The sequence below is a fragment of the Aspergillus sydowii genome (genome assembly GCF_001890705.1).
Source record: "Aspergillus sydowii CBS 593.65 unplaced genomic scaffold ASPSYscaffold_2, whole genome shotgun sequence".
NCBI classification, from domain to species: domain Eukaryota; kingdom Fungi; phylum Ascomycota; class Eurotiomycetes; order Eurotiales; family Aspergillaceae; genus Aspergillus; species Aspergillus sydowii.
The window spans coordinates 258,559-284,866 of NW_024467860.1; the positions used below are offsets into that span (position 1 = coordinate 258,559).

General features: G+C 50.8%; 13 protein-coding genes across 13 annotated transcripts; 5 read left to right on the plus strand and 8 right to left on the minus strand.

Moving 5' to 3' along the window:
• Positions 1-722: 722 nt before the first annotated feature.
• Positions 723-1,882, plus strand: ASPSYDRAFT_144956 (uncharacterized protein; the record flags this gene model as incomplete). The annotated part of the gene is made up of 5 exons (XM_040841486.1): positions 723-1,103; positions 1,161-1,239; positions 1,300-1,408; positions 1,461-1,696; positions 1,746-1,882. 5 exons carry the CDS (start codon positions 723-725, stop codon positions 1,880-1,882), a joined length of 942 nt encoding a protein of 313 aa, XP_040705586.1.
• A 27-nt stretch (positions 1,883-1,909) lies between these two features.
• On the minus strand, positions 1,910-4,020 carry ASPSYDRAFT_75794 (sugar porter family MFS transporter). Its single transcript, XM_040850832.1, has 8 exons — positions 3,891-4,020; positions 3,779-3,830; positions 3,464-3,719; positions 3,366-3,412; positions 3,120-3,321; positions 2,430-3,071; positions 2,248-2,378; positions 1,910-2,195 (listed from the first exon to the last, which is right to left on the minus strand). The coding sequence occupies exons 1-8, from the start codon at positions 3,960-3,962 to the stop codon at positions 1,999-2,001; spliced, it is 1,599 nt and encodes a 532-aa protein (XP_040705587.1). The 5' UTR covers positions 3,963-4,020; the 3' UTR covers positions 1,910-1,998.
• A 487-nt stretch (positions 4,021-4,507) lies between these two features.
• ASPSYDRAFT_65020 (uncharacterized protein) lies at positions 4,508-6,135 on the minus strand (the record flags this gene model as incomplete). Its single annotated transcript, XM_040850303.1, has 2 exons — positions 4,508-5,662; positions 5,717-6,135. 2 exons carry the CDS (start codon positions 6,133-6,135, stop codon positions 4,534-4,536), a joined length of 1,548 nt encoding a protein of 515 aa, XP_040705588.1. The 3' UTR covers positions 4,508-4,533.
• Positions 6,136-6,696: 561 nt separating this feature from the next.
• Positions 6,697-7,956, plus strand: ASPSYDRAFT_145051 (zinc-dependent alcohol dehydrogenase; the record flags this gene model as incomplete). Its single annotated transcript, XM_040841494.1, has 4 exons — positions 6,697-6,844; positions 6,910-7,283; positions 7,336-7,414; positions 7,469-7,956. 4 exons carry the CDS (start codon positions 6,697-6,699, stop codon positions 7,954-7,956), a joined length of 1,089 nt encoding a protein of 362 aa, XP_040705589.1.
• A 216-nt stretch (positions 7,957-8,172) lies between these two features.
• On the minus strand, positions 8,173-9,652 carry ASPSYDRAFT_119670 (putative C6 transcription factor; the record flags this gene model as incomplete). The annotated part of the gene is made up of 3 exons (XM_040840402.1): positions 8,173-8,382; positions 8,432-8,876; positions 8,922-9,652. Coding segments are annotated over 3 exons (1,386 nt in total), but the record flags the coding sequence as incomplete, so codon positions are not given.
• A 1,212-nt stretch (positions 9,653-10,864) lies between these two features.
• ASPSYDRAFT_85485 (uncharacterized protein) lies at positions 10,865-11,343 on the plus strand (the record flags this gene model as incomplete). The annotated part of the gene is made up of 2 exons (XM_040851529.1): positions 10,865-11,026; positions 11,077-11,343. 2 exons carry the CDS (start codon positions 10,865-10,867, stop codon positions 11,341-11,343), a joined length of 429 nt encoding a protein of 142 aa, XP_040705591.1.
• Positions 11,344-11,444: 101 nt separating this feature from the next.
• ASPSYDRAFT_85486 (uncharacterized protein) lies at positions 11,445-12,383 on the minus strand (the record flags this gene model as incomplete). The annotated part of the gene is made up of 1 exon (XM_040851530.1): positions 11,445-12,383. The coding sequence occupies one exon, from the start codon at positions 12,381-12,383 to the stop codon at positions 11,445-11,447; it is 939 nt and encodes a 312-aa protein (XP_040705592.1).
• Positions 12,384-13,068: 685 nt separating this feature from the next.
• Positions 13,069-13,382, minus strand: ASPSYDRAFT_586470 (uncharacterized protein). The gene has a single exon (XM_040849572.1). It carries the CDS (start codon positions 13,334-13,336, stop codon positions 13,145-13,147), a length of 192 nt encoding a protein of 63 aa, XP_040705593.1. The 5' UTR covers positions 13,337-13,382; the 3' UTR covers positions 13,069-13,144.
• A 683-nt stretch (positions 13,383-14,065) lies between these two features.
• ASPSYDRAFT_75798 (cytochrome P450) lies at positions 14,066-16,274 on the plus strand. Its single transcript, XM_040850833.1, has 3 exons — positions 14,066-14,530; positions 14,575-15,637; positions 15,702-16,274. Exons 1-3 carry the CDS (start codon positions 14,149-14,151, stop codon positions 15,880-15,882), a joined length of 1,626 nt encoding a protein of 541 aa, XP_040705594.1. The 5' UTR covers positions 14,066-14,148; the 3' UTR covers positions 15,883-16,274.
• A 510-nt stretch (positions 16,275-16,784) lies between these two features.
• ASPSYDRAFT_54756 (sugar porter family MFS transporter) lies at positions 16,785-18,732 on the minus strand (the record flags this gene model as incomplete). The annotated part of the gene is made up of 7 exons (XM_040848903.1): positions 16,785-17,039; positions 17,132-17,621; positions 17,679-18,254; positions 18,305-18,432; positions 18,477-18,538; positions 18,593-18,631; positions 18,678-18,732. The coding sequence occupies 7 exons, from the start codon at positions 18,730-18,732 to the stop codon at positions 16,785-16,787; spliced, it is 1,605 nt and encodes a 534-aa protein (XP_040705595.1).
• A 2,246-nt stretch (positions 18,733-20,978) lies between these two features.
• ASPSYDRAFT_40329 (translation machinery-associated protein TMA46) lies at positions 20,979-22,954 on the minus strand. The gene is made up of 4 exons (XM_040846065.1): positions 22,581-22,954; positions 22,503-22,520; positions 21,885-22,426; positions 20,979-21,816 (listed from the first exon to the last, which is right to left on the minus strand). Exons 1-4 carry the CDS (start codon positions 22,635-22,637, stop codon positions 21,402-21,404), a joined length of 1,032 nt encoding a protein of 343 aa, XP_040705596.1. The 5' UTR covers positions 22,638-22,954; the 3' UTR covers positions 20,979-21,401.
• A 184-nt stretch (positions 22,955-23,138) lies between these two features.
• On the minus strand, positions 23,139-24,623 carry wos2 (Hsp90 cochaperone SBA1). The gene is made up of 4 exons (XM_040843409.1): positions 24,497-24,623; positions 23,996-24,321; positions 23,759-23,932; positions 23,139-23,705 (listed from the first exon to the last, which is right to left on the minus strand). The coding sequence occupies exons 1-4, from the start codon at positions 24,525-24,527 to the stop codon at positions 23,625-23,627; spliced, it is 612 nt and encodes a 203-aa protein (XP_040705597.1). The 5' UTR covers positions 24,528-24,623; the 3' UTR covers positions 23,139-23,624.
• A 198-nt stretch (positions 24,624-24,821) lies between these two features.
• Positions 24,822-26,300, plus strand: ASPSYDRAFT_40330 (ESCRT-III subunit protein VPS24). Its single transcript, XM_040846066.1, has 2 exons — positions 24,822-25,181; positions 25,235-26,300. Exons 1-2 carry the CDS (start codon positions 25,134-25,136, stop codon positions 25,871-25,873), a joined length of 687 nt encoding a protein of 228 aa, XP_040705598.1. The 5' UTR covers positions 24,822-25,133; the 3' UTR covers positions 25,874-26,300.
• The last annotated feature ends 8 nt before the right edge of the window (positions 26,301-26,308 follow it).

Below are 26,308 nucleotides of genomic sequence, written 5' to 3' on the forward strand. Positions count from 1 at the left end.
GATGTGGCTGAGCAATTCACCTGCATTCTGACAATTGCCTTAGGCAGGACACCTAGCAAAGTGCACTGACCCATGCACCAATAGTAAATTGCTACCTAACATGACTCTTACTCTAGTATCAGGGGCCTACCACATGGCTAATCCTGGCTAACATACAGTACTTCTCTTTAAGATCCTATATCGAGACCAGCTTTCACTCTAGCATTTTTCTCTAAAGCCGACCCTACCCGTTTCCATACACATCGCAAAAGCTCTGATAGACCGTGGCAGGGGAAAAGCGAAAGTTGCCAAATCCAGCCTCGGGATGTTTAAGGAAACTTGCTGCGGTAGAAAGACCCCTGTAGAGGGGCGTGGTGTAGTAATACTCCGTACAAGCTATCCATAGCAGGTTCAGCTGAAGATGGGGATCTTGGTATCATTATCAGACAACTCCGCGAGAAGCGTGAACTGACCGTCCAGGCCTTGTGGACCCTCGCCAGCTCCAAGTCTCAATGACACACAGAGTGACTCACTTTGACGCTATTTGAAGCTGTGGCTGTGTTATGACCCCCAGATACAGAATGAGTCGTCGCGACCCACTCTGCGGTTACTTACCTAGTGCATCTGAACAGTTGAAAATGGAAATATAAGACGGCTGCTCTGAGCTGACTTGTACCGTCCTGCATTGCCGTTGTCACATTCAGTCTTCATTTTGGTTCATACACTGCCTGTCGCGAGATGATATGGCTACGGATGTTCAGGCCAAGCTGACATACCTCCAATGGCAGCCCAGCTACACCCACACACGGCCATATCGAATTGGACAATTCGTCGGACGGAGAAATCCTAGGAATGAAAAGCAGCGCGAAAAGACAACCAACCTGGTATTCAAAGCGGCAAAGCATGCAGAAACTATAAGAGATATCCGAGGATTGACGGACGGGCCTGCGTTTACTCTTGACGCAAATGGGTTTGTCTATATAAAATGTCCACCACCGGCTCTCGCAAATGCATATGATTATTCGGACCCTGGGAAGATTGAAAATATCTTTTTACCGGAATGCGAGAATATCTTGAGACGTCATGTTGAGGGTGCGGATGAGGTTATGATTTTTGATTGGAAGGTAGGTCAACAACACTGTAGACAACTAACTGTGTCTATACTGAATTTCTATTGCCAGATCAGAAAGAGAAAGAGCGCAAAAGAGCGACGAAGAAGAAACCCGAACCTACAGGGGTTCGCCCGCCAGGTCCACATCGGTACATATACATATACATACATACCATGGCTCGACAGAAACGTATATTGACAATATCCAGATACTCTCCTCACCCGAGACCCCATCGGAACCCCAATGCTGGAGCGTATTCGGAATCATCTCCCTGCAGAGTCCCACCACCTTCTCTCCGGGCGAGTCCAACTAATCAAGTAAGCTACACAATCTATGAGGTGGATGGGGTATCTGGTCTAACAGGAACAGTCTCTGGCGACCAATAAGTGGCCCGGTTGGGGATCACCCATTTGCTGTCTGTGATAGACGGACCCTGGATACATCTGCCTTGATCGAAACCGATATGATACGGGGTGAATATACTGGCACAATGCTCTATCCACAGTATGAACCGGATAGGGGGTGTCAGTGGTATTATATGAGTGGGCAAGGTGTGGAAGATGTCCTTCTGTTTAAGGGGTTTGATACGGAAAACTGTGTTAAATGTAAGTGATCAATTCAGTGTCATGGCAAGCTTACTGAAATAACTTTTAGATACTCCTCATACATCGTTTATACCGTTGACTGCCTCCAAGAACTCGTGTCCTAGGGTCAGCGTTGAGGTGAGAGCACTGGTCTTTTCGAATAAGAGTAAAGCATATGGTGAAGTATTGAGTGACAATGTTAAATAACTCTAATAGACAAATGTAAACACTGCAATGTAAGCGACCTATTCTATGGAGGTGTCTTTTGAGACGTGATAATTTCATCAATACATTGCAACCTCAAAAGCTCACGATCAACTTCCCTAATATCCAGTAGCCTCAACGTGTTCAGACGCCCCGGTCGGAATCCCTTTACCAGCTGCCGTCCGCTCGATCTCCGCATCCTCACGATCGATATACTTCTGCGGCCGTCTCTTGCAGATGGCGTCCGGGTCTCCAATGACAATAAGCGACGGATCGGCACGGTAATAAGCGTCGATATCCTCGAGGCTTCGGTTTGCTGTGATATATCAGCACTGACATTGAATACACGTGTAGTTTCACGCTCTCACCTGTTTCAGGATAGAGGAAGTACAGCACAGGCAAGAAGCTCAGATTGGTTATAGTCCAGACAATCCAGAACTTCCAGCCAATATTCTGGATCCCGATTGGGGTGATTTCCACGATAACGAAATTCGTGATCCTACACGTCCAATAAGCACAAATTCTAGTAGTAAGTGATGTTCGTACATACCAATCAGTTGCAGTCGCCACCGCCGCGCCCTTCGTCCTCATGGGCAGGGAATTAATCTCAGTCGGATAAAGCCACGGAACACCCAGCATTCCAATCCCAAAGCTCGCATGGAACAGGAAGATGAAAGCCACCGATGCAGATCCAAATGCCTGCCCGTTGCCGGTGCTCGAGCTCTCCGCAAATGACAGCAGGATGGTAATAACCAGGAAACAGATGAACTGGCCAAATGTCGACAGCAGCATCAAGCCCCGTCGACCCATCCGTTCAACGAGCACGGCTGCCAGGCCAGAGAATATGAAGTAAGAGATGGCGTTACACGCTGTCAACAGTCGCGCCGTCTCCTCGCCTAGACCAACGGACTTTGTCAAAACCGTAGGAAGGTAGTAAGACATGATATTGATTCCTCCAAACTGCTGCATGAACTGGCTCCCGGCACCTAGTAATAGTCTCCGGAGGCTATTTGTGTCATTTGGGCGGCTCTTCAGTAAATCGCGCCAGGGCACTGCATTCTCGCGCTCGTACTGGATGGCGAACTCGATTTCGTTACGCTGGGTTATGACGAATGGGTCTGTTGGTTCTTTCGCCTCAAGGCAGCTGAGGACCTTGATTGCTTCTTCTTCTCGACCGTGCGCGAGGAGCCATCTGACACATTATCAATACTGGTCCCATAAGACAGTGATGGGGTACTACCGAGGAGATTCAGGAAGCCATGGCGTGGTACTCCATAAGATCGCAATGAATAGCAGCTGCAGCGCTAATGGGAATCGCCAGGCAACGGCGCCGCCAGCGAAGGAGAGACCGTAGTTGATCCAGTTGACAAACGCGTAGCCGGCGATGTTCATCATCATCTCGAGCATCACTAGCTTTCCGCGCCACTTGAGTTGAGATGTTTCTATACTGTTAGTATGCGGTGTACCAGTATGGTAAGGACAATACCTGTCTGCCATATCGGAGCCGTTGCCGTGTTTACGCCATTGCCTATACTAAACCCACGTTAGCCACAAGTCTATATTCTGATTCTGACAAGTACCCACCCAGATATAATTCGGCCGACAAACATCTGCGGCAGACTAAACGAGGTCGTCTGCAAAATCGCACCAACGGCCATAATAGTCGATCCCAGCAACAGAGCCTTCCTGCGGCCAAGGCGCTCTCCAACTGTGAAAGCCAGGATAGCGCCTAGAAAACAGCCCACGTCGTAGATGGCGGTCACGGTCGAGAGCGTCTTGGTTTTTGTAGGGCCGACCAGATCGTGGAGTTCCAGAAAGTCCTGCGTGATAACGACGCCGCCTGCCACCGTCAACTTCAACTTCAATTTTTGGCTGGATGTTTTGTTGCTGAGGACTTACTGAAAACGCCCTGGTCGTAGCCGAATAGCGTCATGTCAGTCGCGCAGGCAACCTTTAGTAAACGACATGGTCAGTTCCATCTGCAGTTCCAGCGAGAGGACTTTTCAATTACCGTGACCCAGAAGGTAAGCCATCCACCAGTCAGCCCAAAGAAGGGCTTTCTCTTCTCCCGTGAAACCGTCATGCTCAACAAGTACTCTAAAGATATCTCAGGTTAAGTCGAAGGGTAACGGTAACAAGAGTAAATAAATGCTTCAAACCAGCCGTAAGAGAAAAGAGAAATCCCGCTGTCACGCGGGGGGGATACCACCACGGCTTCTTTATGCCATCACAACTCCAACTGCGCGCTGGTAAACCAAGGCAATTTAGCCTGCACTCGGCCTTTTTGCCGAAGGATCTGATGTTCGGATTTTCTACATAGGGAAAGTTTCCCTGAACTCGATTGCTTAAACGGCAACGACTGGCTGGAATCTTCGTCAAAAATACCGGATCCAGCAAAGCTTGGTGCCCCGACTAACGCTGTTAACAAACATCGGCGACGCTCCGTGTGGGGATGGGCCGTCTCTTTGCGGGGAACGGGGATGGGCAGTCTGGGGAAACCCCGAGGATCAACGGACCAATGCTTGTCTGGCGTGGGGGCTGACACTGTTCTCTTCTATTCTCTTCTAATGCGAGATCCCATGTTCCATGAGACAACAGAAAAACGCTTTCCACAATTATATTCATAGGCTACGGTACAGCTTACTTCCAGTTTACTACTTTGAGTTAGGGCTTTCCACGTGGGAGATATCTGCCTTTTCCATATCGCCCACACCCTCCTGAGCACCTGCAGGAATAGACCCCCGAGGAAAAACGTGCGTCCGCCACCTACGCGCCGGAATACCCTCTTCAACCAGCAAGGAAATCTCCAGCCGCGTTCTTCCCTGCGTCTCGCCAACACAGAACCAGACCCACGCGAGCGAGGTAACGGTCGTCCCAGCATAAACGAACCCGACCATCGGCCCCAGTCCCGCACTGTTATACAAATAAGGAGCCGTGAAGGAAATCAGCCACAGGAAGAAATAGAGGGCGAAGATCGAGACCGAGATGATTTTATTCTGGTTGACGCCTACCGAAAGCTCGCGTGTGATTGCAAACGTCAGGGGTCCTTGGCCGAAGTTGTAAGCGCAGATCACGACGTATGAAAAGACGACAATCACGTATTTGGACGCCGTGGAGAGGTTTCCTTTCTGCGTCCCGATACCACCAATAACTATAAATGCGAGTAGAATGAGACCCGTGCTGTATAGAAGGTTTGAGCGTCTTTTGAGCTTATTCGCCGACAGCACGGAGGCAGCGACGGCAATAATCTGCAGAATCATGGTAATGAGTGTTATTGTAAACGGCTGCGAGACGCCGAGTTCCTGGGCGAAAACAACTCCGTAGTTGTAGAAAAAGATGATGCCGCAGATCTGCTGGGCGTACATGCCTCCAGCAGCCCAGATCAGCTTCTTCCGCTCAATGGGGTCTAGAAGCAACGACTTCCATGATGACGCTGCCAGCTGCTCTTCTTCATGTTCACGGGCTTTCTCGAGAAGTTCAAGATCGGTTGAAGCGTCATATGTAGGGTTGCTTCTGTGGATCTTGCGCAGAGCATTATGGGCATCGGCTCTTCGTCCGCGAGAGACATACCAGGTTGGCGATTCCGGGATGAATGGCACTAGTATAAAGGCAGCGACAGGAAGTATAACAAGGCCGCCCATGGGTAGTTTGTAGGACAACGACGAGTTGATATCATTCGTGCCTTGTGTCAAGCCTGCCGCCACGAGCTGGGAGCAAGACTGCAGGAACTGGAACAGATAAAGAGCAGGGCTGCGGACCTCAACCGGGGCAACCTCGCCGATACTACATAAAGTCAGTTGTTGCTTTCCTTTTCCTTTTTTCTGCCGGCGAACTAACTAGAGAAGCGAAGTCACTGTGAAATTGCCGACTCCAATACCAATCAAAATGCGACCAACCGAGATAACAGCCTCGAAGTGAGTATCTACTACCTGGGCAATACCACCGACCAGGACGAAGAACGCCGCAATCAAGAGAACAGCTTTCCGTCCAAATCGTTCGTTTAATACCCCCGAGCTCAAGGCCCCGAGCATGTCACCAATATAAATACTTGACGTTGTGAGGGATGTGAAGTCGGTCGCTAAGGCCTTTTTCCCGTCAATGACACGCGTCCCATAGTCGTTTTTGAATTCCTGCATTCCCAGAATGCCGCTGTAGTACGTGTTGTCGTAGCCGAATACCAGGGCCCCGAGTGCGGAGACCGAACAGTAGACGAATGCCCATTTATAATGGCGGAAGTTGAGGTCGATGCCGAACATTGGAGCAGTATCTTCATATAGGATTTTTGAATAATCAATTCAGTCTGGGCCGTTTACTAGTATTTATATAATACCTCCAAGGCTATAAACACCCCGCTTTGCGATCTTAAAATACAACCACTCTGAGTACATTCTATTTACCGAGTGGTAAAGTATACTAGCGTGAAGTAGCTCGTCTCCCCGTGGGGTAATACGAGAGCGAGAGAAGTCCGAAGATTAAGGAGCTGCTATGTACTTGCTAGGGTTGACCCCCACGCCCCCACGCTCGGAGAATTGGCTCGGAGAAATATGAAATACACTGTGGCGTCTGGCAGACCACCAAACACCTTTAATGACGTCGAGTATCTAGACTTCAATCACACGATATTCCTAGTATACTCCGGAGTAGTTCGATATATGAGGGAACAAGAAAGACATCTGGTCCAGCTGACCATCCCACGCACCCGTGGTGGATAGAATGAATAGAATTGAGCATTGACGTACATATAAATAACCCTTCGTAGCTTTCAAGTAGACTCGCAAGTCGCAACTTCCTTCCATCCTCCCAAACTCAAGACCAACATGGGCTCTGGCATTCCTCAAACCCAAACCGTCGCCCTGGTCTCCAGCCTCGGCGGCACCGTCGAGTTCAAAGACGACTACCCAGTTCCAACCCCGGGCCGCAACGAAGTCCTAGCCAAAGTGCTATACACAGGCGTCTGCCAAAGCGGTTCGTCATTAACAACACATCCTAAAAAAAGAGGCTACTTTACTGATTAAGTAAATGCAAAAAAGACCTCCACACAAAATCCGGCACAGCAGCCGGCCCCGACGGCAACCCCATAACCAAAATCAAACTGCCACACATCGGCGGACACGAAGGGATCGGCCGGATCATCTCGCTGGGCCCCGACATCACGCACAGCACGGGTCTCAAGGTCGGCGGACTAGTAGGGATCCGGTTCGCAAGCCGGATCTGCAGACGCTGCGAGTTCTGTCTTGCGGGCACGGAGCAGTACTGCGTGCGCGCGACGAATCATCTGCACCATGAGGATGGCAGTTTCCAGGAGTATATTTCCCTAGATGCGGACTATTTGACGGTTTTGCCGGACGATGTAGATCCTGTTGTTATGGGGCCGGTGCTTTGTGCGGGGTTGACTGCTTATAAGGTATATACTCGTTCCAGTAGCTTAGATGTATATGCTGAGGCTGAGTGTTCAGGCGGTGCTGAATACGAAGATCCAGCCGGGGAGTTGGTTGGTTGTTGTTGGGGCTGGTGGTGGTCTTGGACATCTAGCAGGTATGTTTAAAGATCTATCCTATAGTATGTATATTGGCCTACTGACGTCTGTAGTACAATATGCTCGCGCACAAGGAGCGCTCGTCATCGGCGTGGATACAGGACCCGGCAGACGAGAGTTCGTCCTCGGACTCGGCGCCAACGAATACATTGATTTTGCAGCAGAGGATCCCATCCAGAAAGTGCAAGATATAACTGGATTAGGCGCTCACGCGGTGGTCGTGACAGCCGGCAGCGCCAGGGCGTTTGCAAATGCGTGTGACATGTTACGGGTTGGAGGGTGTCTGAGCTGCGTGGGTATTCCACCTGGACGGCCGTGTCTGGAGACGCCAATCTGCACGATTGTGATCAAGGGGTTGAGAATCACTGGTAATCTGGTTGGATCTCTGAAGGAGTGTATGGAGGCTGTTGAGCTGGTGCGGCGGGGGATTGTGAAGCCAGTTATCAACGTAAGGCCATTCAGGGACTTGCCAAAGGTCTATGAGGATATGGAGAAGGGAGATATCTCTGGAAGAGTGGTCCTTCAAGTTGCCAGTGACTGAGATTATTATACTTGTGCTGTATTCAATGGCATTAGCTTGTAAAACGAGAGTTAAACAGAAAGATAAAGAGAATGGTTATTTGCGCTTCATATTCGCAGCTCATATGGGATTCCAAACCCAGTACACGGGTTATTGAGATTATTATACGATGACATGATTCCAAGCTGTCGCTCTGTGCCTTGAGTCTTCCTCCAACTCCCTGCTCGTCGGCTCTATTAACAATCTCGCTGGCGCTGTGACCAGAACCTCCGCCATCTTACACCGCAGGTTAGACTTCAACGTCGTGTCCTGCTCAAAAGATGGGAGCAGTTTCTGATACAGCGCATGCAAAAAGTCCTGCGGACCGAACTCGCAGCCAGAAGACGTCGCCGATGTAAGCAGGATAGTATCTGCCAGGGTACTTGCGATCTCGAAGCATTTCAATAGCTGAATTTATTAGTATAACTGCTTACAGTATTATACCCTCAATACTAACCTGATCCCGCCCCAAAGGCAGCAAATCCGCAGCCGTGAAATACCGCAACGACCGTAATAAATCCCGGCCAATCTTCCCAGGGAAGCCAAAGTTCATCATCGCCGTGTATGAAGTCGAAGACAGGAGCCCCAAAGCGAGCGCCTTTTGCCACAGAATAGTCCTCATCCATTCACGCGTGATATGGCAGTCTGCTGTCCTGGCGGAGATCTGGTCGTCTGTTAGACGGACTGAAGATAGCTTGCTCTCGGTATCTGTTAGACACGGCGCGGAGGTGATGCTGGCGTGAGGCTGGCGGCGTACGGATATGTGGTCGAATGCAACGAACAGCCGGACTAGATCGATCAAGCCGCGCGCCTGGCTGTCAATTATAGGACTGGCTGCAATTTCCGGTAATGACACTGGCTCGATGTATAACGGAGACACATTAAGATGCAGCGCGTATCCTCTTCAACATATCAGCTAGCTGGTTCTAAACAAAAGACCAACATACCTCTCTGTAACCCACAACAGGGGAAAAATCAGCTCCCTGTTCACAATCAAATTGCTGTCCGGGACGTTCCACAACCGCGAAGACATCTTATCCAAGCGCAACTCACGAGCCCCAGCTATAGCCTCCTGGATATACAACATAGCAGCCGTGCGCTGGTTCAACTTTGCGTGATAAACATGCAGAAAGAACGAAGTAAGAATACTGCAAATACCAATATTCCCCCGGTCGCAGTTATAGTCATCTCGAATGCGCAGACACGTCTTCCCCATAACCGAGCTATCCACAAACGACGAACACGAACCATCCCAGATCGGCGCAAGATGCAGCTGCGCCATTGTCGCCGCGCAGAGACTCGTTACGAGACAATCAAACATCGCGGCCTGGGGGTCGGAATTGCCGGGCTCGATGTCGTTGACGTCCTGTAGAAAGCCCTCGGCATTGATAACCGGCCAGACACTGTATGAACTCTGCTGGTAGTGGCGCACGATGAGTGCAAGGACGGATCGAGATATCCGTTCAGGCAGGTCGTTACTTTTAGCTGAGCCAGCATGATAACTCTCTAACTCCGGCGACTGACACCGTCTAGCGGACCGTCGCTTCTTTGGCCCTCTTTTCCGCGCAGGCCTCAGATATGTACATGTCACCGGCTTCGCGGCATCACTACAAGTCTCGCAGGGCGAGGAGCCGCTGCACCGGACTTTGCGCGAGATACAGTTGTCGCAGGCTCGTTTGGGTGGCATGCCTAATAACCAAGGTTAGGGAGTTGAGTCTATCAAGTGTCTAGAGTCCAGACTCGACTCTCCACATCTCTGTCTCCGCGCTTTCCAGCCACCCCCACGTTTACTAAGGCGTGTCAAGCTCGTGGCTGAGATCTTGGCATTTACCGAAAACATTTGGCTGCTGCATTAATTTTTAAAAAGAAAATGGTGCAAAGGTCGATAATCCGATAATTCAGGCAGAGTGTATAGTGCAACAACCGCCACCAATTCGTCCACCCTAAAGATAATACAGCCCTTCTATAAAGCAAAAATAAAAAGAATTTCAAGCTTCTTTAAAATTGACGACGGTCGAAATACCACGCTTACTTTGAAACTCACACTCGCAAACATCGGTCTGCCATCAATGAAACATACAGTAAGATCAAATAGTCATTCTTAGTTCAATTAGACTTGATGTCCGTCAGAGTAGGCCAGGCACTACAACAATAGCCCTAATTGCGGCTGAGTCCCCACTAATTGCCTGTTCCAGTTATTCGCAGCGCCGACAGGACGATATCTGCAAGGAGGAATAATCATCCTTAGTCTCACTGACTCGTTTTCTGTCACTTCAAGGTGCTCGGCTCAGCAGAGCTTCCGTATAGCGTGATTCGATAGGGCTATGGCTCCATTTCTTCAGTCCGGGGGTTATCTACAATCCTTCGCCGCATCAAAATGGATCAATTGGGCTGTTCTGATTCCTTGCTACTAGGTTGGAACTGATGTTCAATTGAAGATACTCTATTAGGCCGCTCGCGGCGCCCGGCAGTCAGCCGCGGAATGTGCACGCCCCGATGATCAACTGCAGGGGACATTCTATATTGTCCAGTCGGCTTGCGCACTCACTATCACCACTCCGGAAGGTGGCAGTTCAAATCTGCAACCTTGGCTCGTGCCAAATATCTTCAAACCCTCAGAATTTCTAGCAATGTGGTGGAGTCTTGTAGAGACTGATGTCGGGCGCCGCGTTCCACCAGATTGAGTAGGGCAGCGCTCGACACAACCAAGCTCGGAAAAACGTATACAGAGAGGCTGTGCGTTCTATACAGCTTTTAGGATGCCAGTCCATTTTTACGGAGCGAGCCAGGTATAAAAAGGCCAAGGTTACCAGTAATCTTGTCTCCATCACACTCCAATTCCACTCCGATCCTATACAACACCAAGCATCTACGTCTATCTACGTCCACCATGAAGTTTTCTACCTTCCTTCCAATTTCCATCGCCGCCGCAACCGGCGCAAATGCTCTCTTTGACTGCAACTCCAACCAGCACGCGTTTCCCCCTACGACTGGCAAGTTCGTCGTCCATTACACTTCCATCCGCGACACCGAGATCGACGGTGAACCCTGGGTACTTCCCCCTCTATTGATCCAACTTTTTGGTCTTGCTGACAACCCTAGATCCGCATCTGCAAGCCAAGCGGCAACGGCTGGAGTCAGGTGAAGCCGTTAACCATGGACTGCGCAGGCGACGAGTACACCTTTGGCACCGGGGACACCGGGCTACGCGACTCGTTCACCGTTGTCAACGGGAACGGCTGCAACCCTGACTCGTCGAACCTCAGCGGAGCTGAAATGTCGTATCGTGGTCAGAAGCGGTCGCTGTCGGGATCTGACTCTGGCTGTGGGAAGCGGGACCATGGCATTTCTTGCGAGTTTGACCTCTAGGGTCGTCTGATATGTACTCTGCGGAGGGTTAGAGGGTTTAGGCTTTGTTGTGAGACATGTAGATTTAGAGGCTATAGACAGGTTACCGAATTGAGGACATATCAAACAATAACACCCTCCCCAACAGCTGCCAGCACCTCCTTCACATCTCGAAATTTGACCTGCCCAAAATACTTCTGCCAGTGCCTTCTCACCTCATCCCGATCCAACGCTGCCGATCCACTCGGGATAACAATCTTGTACTCCGCCTCAATCCTCGCAAACTCATCCGCCGCATCACAAACCTCGTTAACCAGCTCCCGCAACGAAAGATACTTCACTTCAAACTCATCCCCAAATCCATAATACGCCTTAACAACTTCAAGCAGCCGGTCACAACTCATCTGCTCCCCGGAGAGAAAGGTATACTCCTCCCACTCCCCGTGCCCCATCTCAACCAACGCAACAAGCCCCCTCGCCAAATCCCTCGCAGAGATAAAATCCACCATCTCCTTACCTGTCCCAGGAATAACCGCCCTCTTCCCCTCTAGATTCACAGGAAACGAATCATCAATATCCTTCATATATCGATTCTCCCGGGGGAGGATATAATCAAGGATCCACCCGCAGCAAACAAGCGTCCACTCCAGAGTCTTCTGTCCCCGTAGAATCCGACGGATCGGCTCACGAGTCTCCCAGTAGAAGCCCGGCTGGTCGGGGTAATCACGAATATTCACGCCGTACTCGGACGGGATGAAGCGGGTACAGGCGCGGCTCTGCAGCGCAGCGGCGATGAGGGTCTCGTGGATAGAGACGAACGCTGCTGTATCGTATGTGAGGATCGTTGAGATGAGTGTTGTCGCGGCGTGCTTGTCCAGTGCGGATTTTAGGGAGTCCACGGAGGTGTAGTCGACTTGTTCTTGGATGAGGTTTGGGTTGGTGGTGGTAAAGTAGGACTTTGGGGCGCGGACGAGCAGGATCACTTTCAGTTGTGCCCTGGTGAGCAGTTCTTCCACTATGTATCGTGTTAAGTCGCCGGAGCCGGCGATTGCGATAGACATGTTGTCTGTCTTTTTCTTTCCTTTCTTCTTTTTCAGTTGAGGAGTTGCCTGCCAAAGACTTCGTTCCTATCTAGGGCTACTTGAAGTATACTACCGTTCTCAGTTTTTACGTCTTCTTATATGTTTTGTCCCTGTCCGGTGAGTTTCTCGCCTGCTTGATAATCTCGGATGAATTTATAATTGCTTTCTTCCTGGGCCTCGTCATCGGTGACTCGGTGGTTGGCGAGTTTGTATGTTCGGGGTGCGCGGGCCCCGAGATCTTACACCCATGCCGACTCCTTAAGGTTTTTGACTCACTTTCAATCATAAAGATCTCACTCTGTTGGAATTTATAGTAATTATGATCCATTGCATAGAATGATAATATTATTTTTGTTATATTTATAAATGTATGCCAGTGAGTGACGGGTCTGGTTTCTAGCCTAATCCTCCAGAATACAGCATCTCCATCAAACGCAGTCCAGTGTCAAGCATCTAGCTGATACCTACCCAAGCTTTACCTACTACCCAACTATCCAAAGCTGCAGCTCCAAGCGCTGAAGGGTAGAAAAGCTAGTATTATTCAGGCAGAGGTCTACAGTGCTACACCATGAATATCTCTCGCCCCTCTTCAGCACACGACCCAAATACCTACAGGCCATTCGTCTCTCCCATGATGCACGAGACCATCATCCACTATCTGCGTTGACATCTTACGCACCAGTCTCATTGTAGTTCGTAGCGCTTAGGGTCAGGAAAAAGAAGAGTTTGCAGAAAAGAGCCTAAAGAGTACAGCACAATCGCCGGAAGAGGCCAAGGAGGCCAAGTCGGCTGCACAAACGAGCCTTTCGGTCCTTCAAGAGGACTGCAACGATGTCAAGACCAAGTCCGACAACATGCAAAAAGAACAACAAACAGTGGCATGTTGCAAGCAGTCCACTCATCTGTCCGTCTCTATGCTCTTTTACTAACATACTTTCATTCCCTGGTAACGATGGCTTCCGTACTATCTGGTAATCTACTCTCAACGCCTGGGACAACTGCTACGCTCGGGACACTGACACTGGCACTTTCCCTAATGGCGTCGTGCATATCTAGCAGCACCTTTGTCGCAAGATCTGGTCGGCCAACCTACCCTGCCCCTTCCTAGCCCTGCGCAGGCCCACCTCCCCGGGAACATTTGGTATTAGCCATGCACCGTAACCAATAACTTTCCCGAATCCAAGCCGGGAAAGAAACACGACCTAAGTGACAGTTTGTCGTTGATATTCATGCAAGCTGACAGGCTTCGCGGACAGTTACACTATTTCAGCTGCTCGGCACGTATCTCGCTACGCTTCGTGGTCTGGATCAGGCTCCGGCTCCTTTGCCCCTGGTTTGTTTGTGTACGAGCCTGGGGAATGAGAATCTCCTTTCTATCGCGTGAATATGTACCCATGCTTCAGGCCTAAATTGTTAAACCATGTATACAAAACAATCCTCTGTTTGATAGATATAATGTTTTTAGACAATGATAAAGACACCACGTGGAGCCGCAGATAAGTAGATAAGTCTAAATGTGGAGGTATTAGGGCTGGCGGGGAATGTTAGCAAAGGGTCTGTTTCGCCTTGCCGGATCCTTAAACCAATTACGTTTAGTGCGTTAGTTATTAAGTTATCGTGTTCTCGCTGACGATTGCCGTTTCGACTGTTGGGCGGGGCGTCCGAGTGCAGCGGGGAGTCCGACTTGGAGATATAATGCCCTGCTGTCTTGACTTCTTGATGTCTAACTATCAAGCCCAGCAAAATGATAGCCATGGACGACTACACGATTAAGGCCCTCATTATTGGGGGCATTTTCTTCCTCTACATCGTCACCAGAATATACACAACCCTCGTCCGCTCTCCGCTCCGGCCCATCCCAGGCCCTAAACTCTTTGCTCTGACGAAATGGCGTCTCGCGTACGAAGACTACCGCGGTACCAGGACGACATTCATGCAGGTTCTTCATGAGAAGTACGGCGATGCTGTCCGAGTCGGTCCGAATGAGGTCGCGTTCAACAGTCTTTCTGCACTGCGCGCTATTTACGGTGCCGGCACTGTCTTCCAGCGAAGCTCCTTCTACCGCATGTTCGTTGCATACGGACGGCAGAATATGTTTAGTGTTTCCTCTGGGAAATATCATCGAGGTTTGTCTCCCTCCTTTATTCTAGATGAAGTGCTAACGAGACAGACCGCAAAAAGCTACTCAACCACGCGTACTCCAAATCCGCCGTGCTCTCGCCCCGCAATGCCTCAATGGTGAATGAAAAGACAGCGCAGTTCATGGACCTGATCGAAAGAGAAGCAGACGACACCGGTAGACTTGAAATCTTCGCAGCTCTGCACTACTTCTCCCTCGACTCAATCACCAAGTTCCTCTATGGGAAGAGTCCGCAAGGCGCAACCACAGCCTTGACCTCCCCCCCAGACCGGGCCCTGCTAGACGACATCCTCGACCACGACCGCCGCAAGCTCTCCTGGTTCACCATCCACTTCCCATCGCTAACAGGCTGGCTATACTCCCGCACCGGCCTAGTCGAGTCCCTACTCACGTCCCTGCATCTCCTCCCCATGAACAAACCGTCAACATACACCGCGATCCGAGTCCACGCGCTCAAAGCCGCAGAAATCATCAACAAATCCACCACCGGCGACCTCGACGCAAGCGAATGCATCGCCGAGCGTCTCCTCCTCGCGGCTAACAAAGGAACCCCCAAGAACGACCCGGCCAACGCAATGGACTACCTCGACGTCGCCAGCGAATGCGCAGACCACCTCCTCGCCGGCATCGACACAACCAGCGACACACTCATGTGGGTGATGTTCATCCTCTCGCAGCCAGAGAACCACATCTACCAAGCAAAACTGCGCGCCGAAGTCCAAGCCTTAACCCAAGCCGAAACCCAATCTGAGGAAGTCACCAGTCCGAATGAAAAGGTCATCAGCGCCATAACCGCCGATAAACTGCCCTACCTAGACGCCGTAATCAAAGAAACACTGCGTCTGTTTGCACCCCTACCAGGAACAGAGCCCCGGTTCGCGGATACAGACCAGGTTATCGACGGATATCATATTCCTGCTGGGACACTCGTGAGCATGAGTCCGTACACTCTGCACCGCAACGGGAAAGTCTTCAAGGACCCGATGCGGTTTAACCCCGAGCGCTGGCTGTCGGGGTCTCCGGAGGAACAGGCCGAGATGAAACGCTGGTTCTGGGCGTTTTCGAGTGGCGGGAGGATGTGTATTGGGATGCAGTACGTACCTCCTTTATTACTTATCCATTTACTTCTATAGCTAACCACGGTTGTTGTTTAATAGTTTGGCCATGGCAGAGATGACAACCCTGCTGGCGAGTGTGTATAGAGAGTACAAGACTGAGATTGCGCCCGAGTTCCAGGGTGTTTCCCCTGGGGTGACTGCGCGGTATGAGGTGTTCTACGATGACCGGTTCCCGCGGATGGAGGAGCATGTTTGCTGGGTGCGGTTTCTCAAGGCGTAACATATTATCCTATTTTTAAGCTATTTCCTGTTGGTTTTGATTTTGACGTTTTGCAAGCCTGATTTCTGTCATTAACTGGGTTCTTCAAGTCAATTAGTATCGTCATTCTCAGTAATCACACGCCCTCGTTCAGTAAAGTACAAAATCAATGCCATGCACGACGGCTATCCCCGTGCATATCTGCGGTTCTAGACTCATGTTCGTCGATTGTCTCAGATCCACCTGGAGAAAATGGTGGATCGAACGCCTACTACGATCAGGCTAGCATGTCTTATACAAGGCAGAGTCATTGGTGCTAGAGATTACTGCATTATGCAGTGTCGTCAGTATACTAGTCTTGTCTCCGAATATAAAATGGTCTTTCTTCCCCATCTCTAGGTGTCAAGTACCGCATGCACGATATCGGTCACGGGGAGAGTAACTGCGGGTATGCGGACCGGGGGATGGGTCGGATAATCTCCTTCTATGGATCCTCCAACTATGCCGAATCAACGGGGCGCATGGAGTATGTACTTGGGGCGGGCGGCCATGCGCTGACCTGTGCGAATGGGAGCAGGATTGCGTACTCCGGGAGAACTGATTTTGTATTGAGTTGTGTTCATGATGAGTTTTTGAATGCAACTTGTACGGCGGGGCCGTTTGGGGTTCCGGTTTTGGGGTTTGAGTGGTGAAATAGTCTGGATACAATGGGAGATTGATACACGTTCTTACCAGAAAATGCAATGGAGGGCAGGTGGTGGTTCCTCCTAATTAGACTTCATATTATAGCAACAAATACATTCATAGAGCCGCACTCTACAGTCTCACTACCTACAACCCTAACTCTTCAGTAGACCACCAAACCCACCACCCATTACCGCCACATTAATAAACAAAAAAACCAAAAAGGAAGCTTTAATCAATCAAACCTTCTCACCACCCTTCTCAGGCGTAACCGTCTCATCAGCCGGCTGAACAGGGCCCGTCCGGTCTGAAACCTTGAGATTGCCCTCTGCGATCTCGCGCTCGATATCGTCGAGGCGCGAGCGCATCTTTCCGCGGCGCCAGGCGGGCACGCCGCTGTCGAAGACTTCGTCCATTTCTTCGAGCGTGAAGCCTTTTGTCTCGGGGGCTGTGAAGAACATGTGGACTGCGGCGACGGTGTTGAAGGCGGCGAACTATTATTATTATCATCATTAGCTCCTCATTCAACTATAATATAGGGTAGGGGGTTCGGGGTTGGGGGTTGGGATTGGGTTAGGAGGCTTACAATCATGTACATCTTCCAGTTAATACTCCAAAGCAGAGGCGGGACGAATAGCGCCAGGAGACAGTTCCAAGTCCAGTTCGAGGCCGTGGCCAGCGAGACGGCCTTGGCGCGCACCTTGGCCGGGTAGATCTCAGCCGGGTATGTCCAGGAGGTTGGACCGATTGTAGTCGCAAAGGAGCAGACGAAGAGGTACGACATGGCGATGATGGCGCGGCCGACGGCCGGGTGGTCGGCGACGGTCCAGGAGATGGCGGTGGAGTTTGCGTCGCCTTCGCGTGTGGTGCGGCCGTATCCGGCTTGCAGGCCTCCCTCGACGTAGAGGAAGATGGCCTGCATGGTGAAGCCGATGAGGATGGCAGGGCGGCGGCCGAAACGGTCGAGCCAGAGGATGGCGGGCAGGGTGAGGGCTGTGTTGAGGATGTATTGGATTGAGGCTGTCAGGAGGGGAGAGCCGGCCCCTGTGCCTTGCATGATGTAGACGATGTAGTACCTAGTTATGTTAGCTTAAAAGAGTTTAGGAAGTACCATGTGGTCGAGGTTGACGTACATCATGACGTTCATCCCGCACAGCTGGGACCACATCTGCAGACTCATTCCCAGGAAGACACGCTTGGCGATGCGCGGCTTCATGAACTCCTGGTAACTAGTCGAGTTCTGCTCGCGCTCCAGGGCCAGCGCATCCTGGATCTCCTTGTACTCAGCAAGAACCTTGGGGTGGTTGATATCGCCATTCCCATGGAGACGGGCGAGGACATGCATGCACTCGTCCCAGCGGTCCTTACTCGCCAGCCAACGGGGCGACTTGGGATAGAAGAACAGGCCCACGAAGTAGATGACTCCAGGGACAATCTGGATACCCCAGGGGATGCGGAAAGCCGCCGTGCTCTGGGTCTCGTTTTGGGGACCGCCGTCGACGTTGCTGGCGCCGTACTGGATGAAGTACTGGATCAGGATACCCCAGGTGATTGCCCATTGCTGCAGGGAGATCATGCGGCCTCGGATCTGCTTGGGGCTGACTTCGGCGATGTAGACAGGGACCATGGCGGAGGCGATGCCGACGCAGAGGCCTGCGATGACACGCCCGACGACGAGCAGCGCGATGCCGTTGGCGGCGCATTGGAAGCTATATTGTCAGATTATCATCACATAGCCATTACTTGGGTTGAGACATACACAGAACCGATGATCCACAAAGTCGAGGAGAACTGAATGGCTGTCACACGCGAGTACTTGTCGGCGAGGAAACTCGAGCACAAGGCACCGACGAGCGATCCAAACGGCATCGCACAGGTAATTCCACCCTAAACCATTAGCCGCGCTCTGCGTGTAGATTCTAGATGCGTACCTGTTTGTAATTTCCATCTCCGACCTGGAAGTAATTGATGTAGGCCTTGGTGCCGAGAACACCTGCAACCGTGAGCGCTTTGCCCTTAAACCAGTCTAGAGCCCTGGGAGACTTACCACTCATAGACGAGATATCGAAACCAAACAGACCACCACCTAGACAGTCAGTATCATAGCTAGGGACGGCATTTAGAAAACATACCAAGGGTCATGAACGCGCAAAGGAAAATAACATTGTAGGACTTTCCGAACTGCATCTTGACGGCCGGTGCGGTGCAGACAGCACACCAAGACAGACAATGAGGCGGCAAACGGCAAGAAGAACAGGGAGACGCAAGAAAAGGGGCAAGGGTGTCAAAGGTGTCTTATATTCTCTAACAACACGGGGTGTGTTCAACCGAACCACCGGACAGGAACCCCCTCATCCTGACATGCAGCGTTAATGCTTCAGAAACAGCAGTGCAACGTAGCATCCAAAGACGCGCTCCCATTCGACTGAACTCCCCCGAAAAAGTTCTGTTGGAAGCTCACAGGGAAATTAGTGGACGCCACAAAGGCTCGAGGCCTTGGTATCCTCGTAAAGGTTCCAATCAAGCGCCGGTACACTTCCCCGCGCCGAAATCTGGGGAGAAGCAGCAAGACGCGTGACAAGCTTAGTTGAGCCACGAGGAAGTCAAAAGAGCCCAAAGGGTGAGCTGAATGACTCAAGGAGGTGGCAGTAAGTTTCGCAGTGATTGTCGTCTGAACTGCGGGCGACATCGCAATCCGCAGGGACGGACGAGGACCGTGAGTTCACTGAGTTCAAAGTTCACCCGGCTAACACATGCGACACGTCTTGCAAGGGCGGAAATCAGACAATTCAGTCCCAGTCAGCTCTCGTCAACCCCCGAGAGTCTCTTCCATGGTGCTGGTGGCCAGACAAAGAGCTGTTAGGGCTGGGTGATTGGTGGAACATCACCAGCTGAGCCCTTGGCAGTCACTGTGACACTCGCCCGCCCTCACTCTGGGCACTTTAAGGAATCCTTCACTCTCCGCCCCAATGATACCTAGCACACTTCTGGCATCGAGTCCGTGTTGGCAGCGGCGTCTCCGCCAATCACAACCTGCCTCTAAATGGCCGCGTCTGAGCCCTGATCAAGGGACTTCTCCAGATTCATCTGATCGCGGGGAATCAGGTGATATCTCGTCTATTTGTGTCAACACAATTCACCAATTCACAACCAATCCTCAATTATCATTTCCATATTATGAATCTCATCTGCTCGGTTCCGACTGCCATATTCCGTATATAGAGTACATTATGATGCTTAAATGCCATGTTTCCGAGTGCATTACTCCGTACAACCCATAAATAGCCCAAGCGGATAGTTACCTTAGTTAACTTAACTATGCATAGACCTTTTAGTCACTGACTCATCATTCAGTAGTTCACTTCGTTACCCTCTGCAAGATGCTGTTGTTGCAGCAGTTAACTATCTCTAGTTGCCTAATTCGTCAGGCTCTCAGGGCCATATACTATAAACATTACCGTCCTTCACGATCAGTTCTCGACCCAGGCTGTAACTTTGATGAGGTGTATCACTCACCAACTAGAGACAACCCCCAAGTGAGCTTCCAAAGCAGCCAGAACAGGCTTACTCAATGCTTGAACATGACCCGGTTCTGGCCATGCTCGCTGGACGCAGATCAAAAAGGCGTATCTCGACTACAAGACTTGGCTGTTTACAGCGCTGGGGTTTTGTATCTGCCATTCCGAACGGGGAGCATTTCGAACTTCTGACTTCTCGACTATTGTTATTCAGGGGGATGGGGTTTAAATGCATTGCACACGGCATTGCTTGGGATCCCGCAGGGTGTTATTGTGGTTATCTGGAATAAGTACATGCTCCCAATAGCCGCATCCTCGTCTGCTGCCTATTCATGCTACCGACTATCGCCTGGAGCATTAGGAGGTTTCTGCTGACTCCCGATGGATGCCTATGTTGGTGCTTGTACGCCCAACCCAATCCAAACTGTCAAGTCAAGTCTAACTAACCCAGCTACCTGACCGGCTCCTACCAAGCCTCCTTCGTAATCAGCCTCTCCCTCGTAACAAGCAACACAGGCGGGCAATCCAAAAAGATGATCGTCTCGGGAATGATCTGGTTCGGCTCGTGCGTTGGCAGCATCGCCAGCCCATCCTTCTACAAGAGCGAGGAGGCGCCGTCGTACCATCTCGGTATTTGGCCTTTACTCGTCGCTAACGCCATTGAGCTGGCCTTGTTCATTGTTCTGCGGTATGCGTTTATATATATGTGAGAATCGGCGCAAAAGTGTCGACATTGACGATCCCGGTGAAGGCGGAGGGCGGAACTCTTACCCAGGAGTCAGCAGTTAAATGACGGTTGGGCAGAATTCGAATTTTGTTCATGTTTATTAGACGGGTTAGGATCTTTCAGATCATACGGACAAAGATAATACGATTCGCTACGCAGGCTACGTAGTTGTCTCCGGAGAGAGAAAGTACGACAGAAATTGGATTGGAAGCGGCAATTTATGCACCCTTCAAAGCGCGCGGCGCGAAACAACCATTTTACGTACAAACATCTAGCATAAGATCATGTCAGGCAGACTTGTCCTCCAACACAATGATTCATTCCAGCCTTGTGCCGTTGCTGCACTGAGTCTTCTCCATGGCTCCGGAATTAACCAGTCCTGCAGCGCACCGCTGTACAGGGCATGAATAAAGACGGCAAACACCAGCGTTCACCTCAAAACCACAGCCTTGGCCTGATTGTGATAGATCGATCCACCGTCAACGCAGGCTTGAGTCAGCACGATCACACCATGAGTCCGGACAACAGCCACAGGCCGATACCAGTATGGGAAGGGTTTCCACAACCCAATCTTCCAAGCGCCCTCGTCACTTGGGGATCTCGAGCGCCGCTCACTCTTCGCCCTCCGCTGCCGGGACCAAGTCGAGACCATGCAGCTTGGCCAGACGCTCCTCTTCCTTCCTTGCCCGGATGTTCTCGGTCTCTCGCCGTAACGCGGCAAGGTTGAAAGCTCCATCCTCTTCCTCGTCCGAATCGGGCTCGCTGTCTTCGGTCCGCCAGTTCCCGCTCTCGAACAATGATCTTCCAGTGTCGTCCTTGGCCTTGCGGGCTTGCTCCTCGGCGGCCTTCTTGTCAATACGCTCCTTCTTCCATTTGGCGAAGGACTCCGGCGTGACAGGTGTGAGTTCTCCAGTGAGCTTGTGTCGTTCGCTTTCGAGCCAGTCTTCCAGGGTCAAGGTGTTGAGTGGCGACTTGTCCATCATGGCTTTTTCTGCCGCCCTTTGTTCCTTCGTCTTGAGGACGAAACTAAAAAATATTATTAGTATCAGTCAAGCCTTTCGGTCAAAGAAAAAATGAAATAAAAATAAACATACCCAGGCGGTAAGCTGTGTCTGTACATGCACTTGTCACCTCCATTGGGACAAACCCAGAACCAACCGTACTTCTGGTTCTCAACTGCCTCAATGAAGTATTTGCAGACCTTGTCAGTCGTCGTCCGCGGGTTACCGTGCTTGCTCATGACGACCTTGCGAAGCTTCTCCTCATCCCACTGGTCCATGGTATCGCCCTTCTTCTTCTCCTCCTCCGTCTCTCGAGAATCGGTGTAAAGATCCTTCTTAGCCGCCTTGCGCTCTACATTCGGGTCGTGACTGAACTTGCACTTGCGACCCTTCTCACAGTGGCCCTGCTTGTAGAACATGCAAAGCACGGTCTTCGGATCCACACCGAAGGGGACCTTTTGCACCTGGACGGGCTTGAACAGCTCGAGGGCATCCTTCTTCGCCTGCTCAGAGGCCCGCTTCTCAGCCTCGCGTCTCTCCTTCTCGGCCGCTTTCCGCTTCTCATCGGCCGTCTTGCTGTGGGACGCCTGCGCTTGTAGTTGTGCAATCTGCTTCTTGGCGCTTCCACCTTTTTTCTGTCCATGGTAATGTCCGTTAGTGATTTATTGGCTTCGAGTGGCGACGAGAAAGGGATAGGGCGCGGTGACGTACGTTTTTCATGCCAAAGGTCTGGGGGGGGATCGTTGTTAGCAAGCGTCCGACAAAAATTCTTGAAACTGCTTCACGAACCTTATCATCGACGGTGGCCTTCTTCTTCTTAGGCTGGTCGGCCTTCTTAGGAGGCATGGTGGCGACTTTTATATAACCCTTCTAAAATGCTTTATAGAAATGAAGACGTTGATAAACAGATGCTCTCAGCTCGGTCTAGTTGAGTTGAGGTTAGCGTCGTGGAGGGGCGCGGGTGTGTGGTGGTGTGCAAAGGATAGGCGGGATGAAAAGAAATTTATTATCGAATCCCAGGACAAAAGACCAAGAAAAGCGAAGACGGCCCAGTCTACGATACGATAAATGACAACAAGAAGAGGGCGTGGAGCCTCGGCCGGTTGAGGGAATCAACGATAGTGGTGATGGCACTGAGAGTTGGTTGAAAGTTGCAAGTTCTCCTCCACATTCGGTGTGGGTTTCGAAGCCTCGCTGCGTGTGGCGGGCAAAACTCCTTCACATAATCCGCCCTCCGCCAATGACTTGGCTCCAATCTTTTACCGAACAACGTCAATTAACGCGAGGCACACGAGCACTGTTCTGTTATATTCTTGAACACGTTATATCATTTGTGCGATGCTAAATCCTCAAAATCTTCTCGGACCCCGCTATTTCGGAGATATTTACGTACCATACTCGCCAGCGACGATTTATATTTCTGAAAACGTCATAACATGATTTTTGCGCCAAGCTCGAGGCTATGAAAAGAATCGTATCACTACACACAATTAATAACTCAGGTATTCTAATTTACGCAAGATAGACGCTTTGATAATATCTTCTACACAGCCAGGTGATCCAGAGAAAATGGATATCATAGCACTAATCGTCTTGATACAATTTGCAATAACGTTATTTTTTTTTTATTGTTCACGCTTCAAGGCATTTCCGCTTTGAGCCAACTAAATCGACCGAGCACAAATTTAAGCGCCGGCAATCAGTCCAGATACTGGATGTTAACTGAGTAGTGTACTGATGATCGTAACAGCCCGTTATACCGAGAGGGCAAACCTCCTGCAATCCCAGCCCTTGTCCGTCCCCAACTCCAGATTCTCCAAAAAGCACCAACGTTTACGAGACCTCCTGGATCTTGGAAGACTTCTCACCGGCCTTGTCGCCAGACTCCTCGAGCGCGGGCATCTCTTCCTCATCCTGAACACGAGGTTAGCTTGAAAAATTTAGCAATACCAACGGTTGAGACCTACCTCCTCATCTCCTTCGCCGCCCAAGTCGCCGCCAAGGCCACCGGCGCCGGGAAGACCACCAAGTTTCGAGAAGTCAATATTTCCAAGGCCACCCTGGTCATTGGGGTCAAATCCGCCGAAGTTGTTGGCATAGTCGTCTTCTGGTGCCTCGTCCTGCTCGTCCTCATCCACCCACTACCAGTAGTCAGCATTCCATTCTCAACATCGTAGTCGGGGTGCAGCAGTGAAGGGTCGTACCTTGTCGAAGTCGGTCTTCAGGAAGTGCACCTTCTGGGCAATCTCGAGGAGACGGGGCCAGTACTCCTCCTTCAGTTCCTTCTTGCGCAGGACAAGCTCAACGTCGCGGTCGCTGTGGTTCACCTTGCTGTTCTCGGGCTCAATTTCGGCATACAGATCAAGCGAGACCTTGTATGTTACGCCCTTTCTGGAAGGACCGGAGAATGTGACATTTTTGGCAGTAATGTCGAGCTTCGCATCGGACCGGGGCACATCGGCAGCCTTGATGTTCACGTAGAGGTAATTGCGTTCGGGGTCAGACGCAGAGGAGCGCTGAGCCCATGTGACTGCAGATTTAAGACACGGATTAGCAACTCGCACAACCAAAACAACGTTACAAGCTGATTCAGAAGACCGAGACTTGATGGCCAGGGGTATTTATTTTGGTCGTGGTGCTAGGATGCACACAGCCGAACCAGACGGAAGCGGGGAAATAATGAGGGACCCGTCAGAATAACGTACCTTCCGGTGTGTGTTGAGGTAGCTCGGGCATGGTGATGGTAGACTTATGGCGATTCGGGATGGAAGAGAGTAGTAGAGAAGGGGTCAAGATTTCGTTGAGGGTGAATGGTGAGGATTTTGGGAAGGGGGTGTTGTTGCAGCAGCGAGGAGCAAGCACAGAAATCCAGCCTCTGTTCGAGCTGATGATCACCACCGAAGCGGTGCTAGAAACTTTAGAAAGTACTGGAACCTGCTCAGCCCGTTTGCGTTGTTTGCATATCCCCCTCAATCCGCGACGTCAACGCTCGGATTGGAAGCCTGAGGCAACAACGCGCCCAGGCCGTACGCTTGGCGGTCGCCAACTTCTAACGGCTGGCTCATGGCAATGCCAGCAACGCTGCATAGTGACTTGCACTGTGAGGAACTAACTTGAGCAAGCGTGGATCAATGATACTCAGCCCTCGATATTATCGCTTTAATTTACGATTCCCTGTGTTCTAGGCATCAAGTCCCACTCTTCACTCCATACCCCGCTCCGGTTGCGGGCATTCGAATCGGGCTTCCCTCGTTATTCAAGTTCGGTTGATAGGCACTGCACTTCGAGGGCTCCGGTCGTTCAATCTTCATTACCTTGCGACCCAATAACAAAAGCATCAATATGGAGTCTCTCAAGGCTGTTTTCTTTGGGCCAGACCCTCAGACGCAGGTATATTCAGCGCACCCACAGCCTCATGTGCATACTAACTTTCCCGTTCGCAGATGCGAAAATGTAACCAGCTTATCCGCGCAAATACCCGTCAGTTGGACCGTGATATAATGCAACTCAAAACCCTCGATACCAAAACGCGACAGACGATCGTGGGCGCCTCAAAGCGCGCACAGAAGAACCCGTCCCGTGCGAAACAGGCCAACATCGAAGCCAAAACACTCGCGCGGGAACTTGTTCGAGTGAGAAGGCAAGCGAACCGATTATCAACCAGCCGGGCACAGTTACAAAGCGTCCAAATGCAGGTCAACGAAGCCTTCTCCATGCGAAAGATTCAGGGCAGTCTACAAAAGTCGACGGGTATCATGAAGGACGTTAATACATTGATTCGCCTTCCGCAGTTGTCAGCAACGATGCATCAACTGGCCTCTGAATTGGTCCGCGCCGGGATTATCGAGGAAATGGTGGACGACGCTATTCCGAATAACGAACTGCTCGAGGATGAGGAGACAGAGGCCGACGAGGAGGTCGATAAGATCTTACAAGAAATCTTACAGGGAAAGCTATCCCAGGTGGAGGAAGTCAAACCGGAAAAACCGCTGGAGGAACCCGAGCCTGCCGAAGAAGAGTTCGAGGACCCGGAAGCTGCCCTCGCGCAAATGCGGGGACGCCTCGAAGCTCTAAAGAGCTGAGTTCAATTGTCAGGGACCTTGATATGATGCTGCATGGATATACAAGTATTACGGGTGCTGTCGATTTGTCTTTCGCTTGTTTCAACGGAGTTTGGCACGGTAGAGCGTCCATGGTTTCTTGAAGTTGGCGGCGCTGTCATTTTGCGATATTCTGGCTTCAGAACTCTGCCAAACAGCTGGCCTTGGATGCAGAATTCTGAAGAGACTGCGCGCCCTATTTTCCGTTTATTAACGCTCCTTACATACTATATACATCGTACGAGCTGTCTCATATTCAGATCATTTAGTCGGTGGTGCTTTGCCACTACGATTTAATATTCATTCCCTCCATCACCACTTCCACAAATTCTTCCCTGCAGCTCTCTAATTATTCTCCTACTCTATTATTAGAACTACGCCACAGCAAAAACAATTTGTGAATCCTGAATCCGCAAC

Excerpts from the sequence above, each read along its gene's own strand:
- wos2 (XM_040843409.1), bottom strand. The coding sequence starts at position 24,527 with ATGCCCGAGCTACCTCAACACACACCGGAAG. Across the intron at positions 23,933-23,995 it reads TGAAGACCGACTTCGACAAG|TGGGTGGATGAGGACGAGCA; the intron begins GTACGACCCTTC and ends GACTACTGGTAG. Across the intron at positions 23,706-23,758 it reads GCGGCGAAGGAGATGAGGAG|GATGAGGAAGAGATGCCCGC; the intron begins GTAGGTCTCAAC and ends CCTCGTGTTCAG.
- ASPSYDRAFT_75798 (XM_040850833.1), top strand. The coding sequence starts at position 14,149 with ATGATAGCCATGGACGACTACACGATTAAGGCCCTCATTATTGGGGGC. Across the intron at positions 14,531-14,574 it reads CTCTGGGAAATATCATCGAG|ACCGCAAAAAGCTACTCAAC; the intron begins GTTTGTCTCCCT and ends CTAACGAGACAG. Across the intron at positions 15,638-15,701 it reads AGGATGTGTATTGGGATGCA|TTTGGCCATGGCAGAGATGA; the intron begins GTACGTACCTCC and ends GTTGTTTAATAG.
- ASPSYDRAFT_40329 (XM_040846065.1), bottom strand. The coding sequence starts at position 22,637 with ATGCCTCCTAAGAAGGCCGACCAGCCTAAGAAGAAGAAGGCCACCGTC. Across the intron at positions 21,817-21,884 it reads AGACACAGCTTACCGCCTGG|TTTCGTCCTCAAGACGAAGG; the intron begins GTATGTTTATTT and ends AATATTTTTTAG.
- ASPSYDRAFT_586470 (XM_040849572.1), bottom strand. The coding sequence starts at position 13,336 with ATGTTAGTAAAAGAGCATAGAGACGGACAGATGAGTGGACTGCTTGCA.
- ASPSYDRAFT_40330 (XM_040846066.1), top strand. The coding sequence starts at position 25,134 with ATGGAGTCTCTCAAGGCTGTTTTCTTTGGGCCAGACCCTCAGACGCAG. Across the intron at positions 25,182-25,234 it reads GGCCAGACCCTCAGACGCAG|ATGCGAAAATGTAACCAGCT; the intron begins GTATATTCAGCG and ends TCCCGTTCGCAG.
- ASPSYDRAFT_75794 (XM_040850832.1), bottom strand. The coding sequence starts at position 3,962 with ATGACGGTTTCACGGGAGAAGAGAAAGCCCTTCTTTGGGCTGACTGGT. Across the intron at positions 3,413-3,463 it reads GTCGGCCGAATTATATCTGG|TATAGGCAATGGCGTAAACA; the intron begins GTGGGTACTTGT and ends ACGTGGGTTTAG. Across the intron at positions 2,196-2,247 it reads CTTCCTCTATCCTGAAACAG|CAAACCGAAGCCTCGAGGAT; the intron begins GTGAGAGCGTGA and ends GATATATCACAG.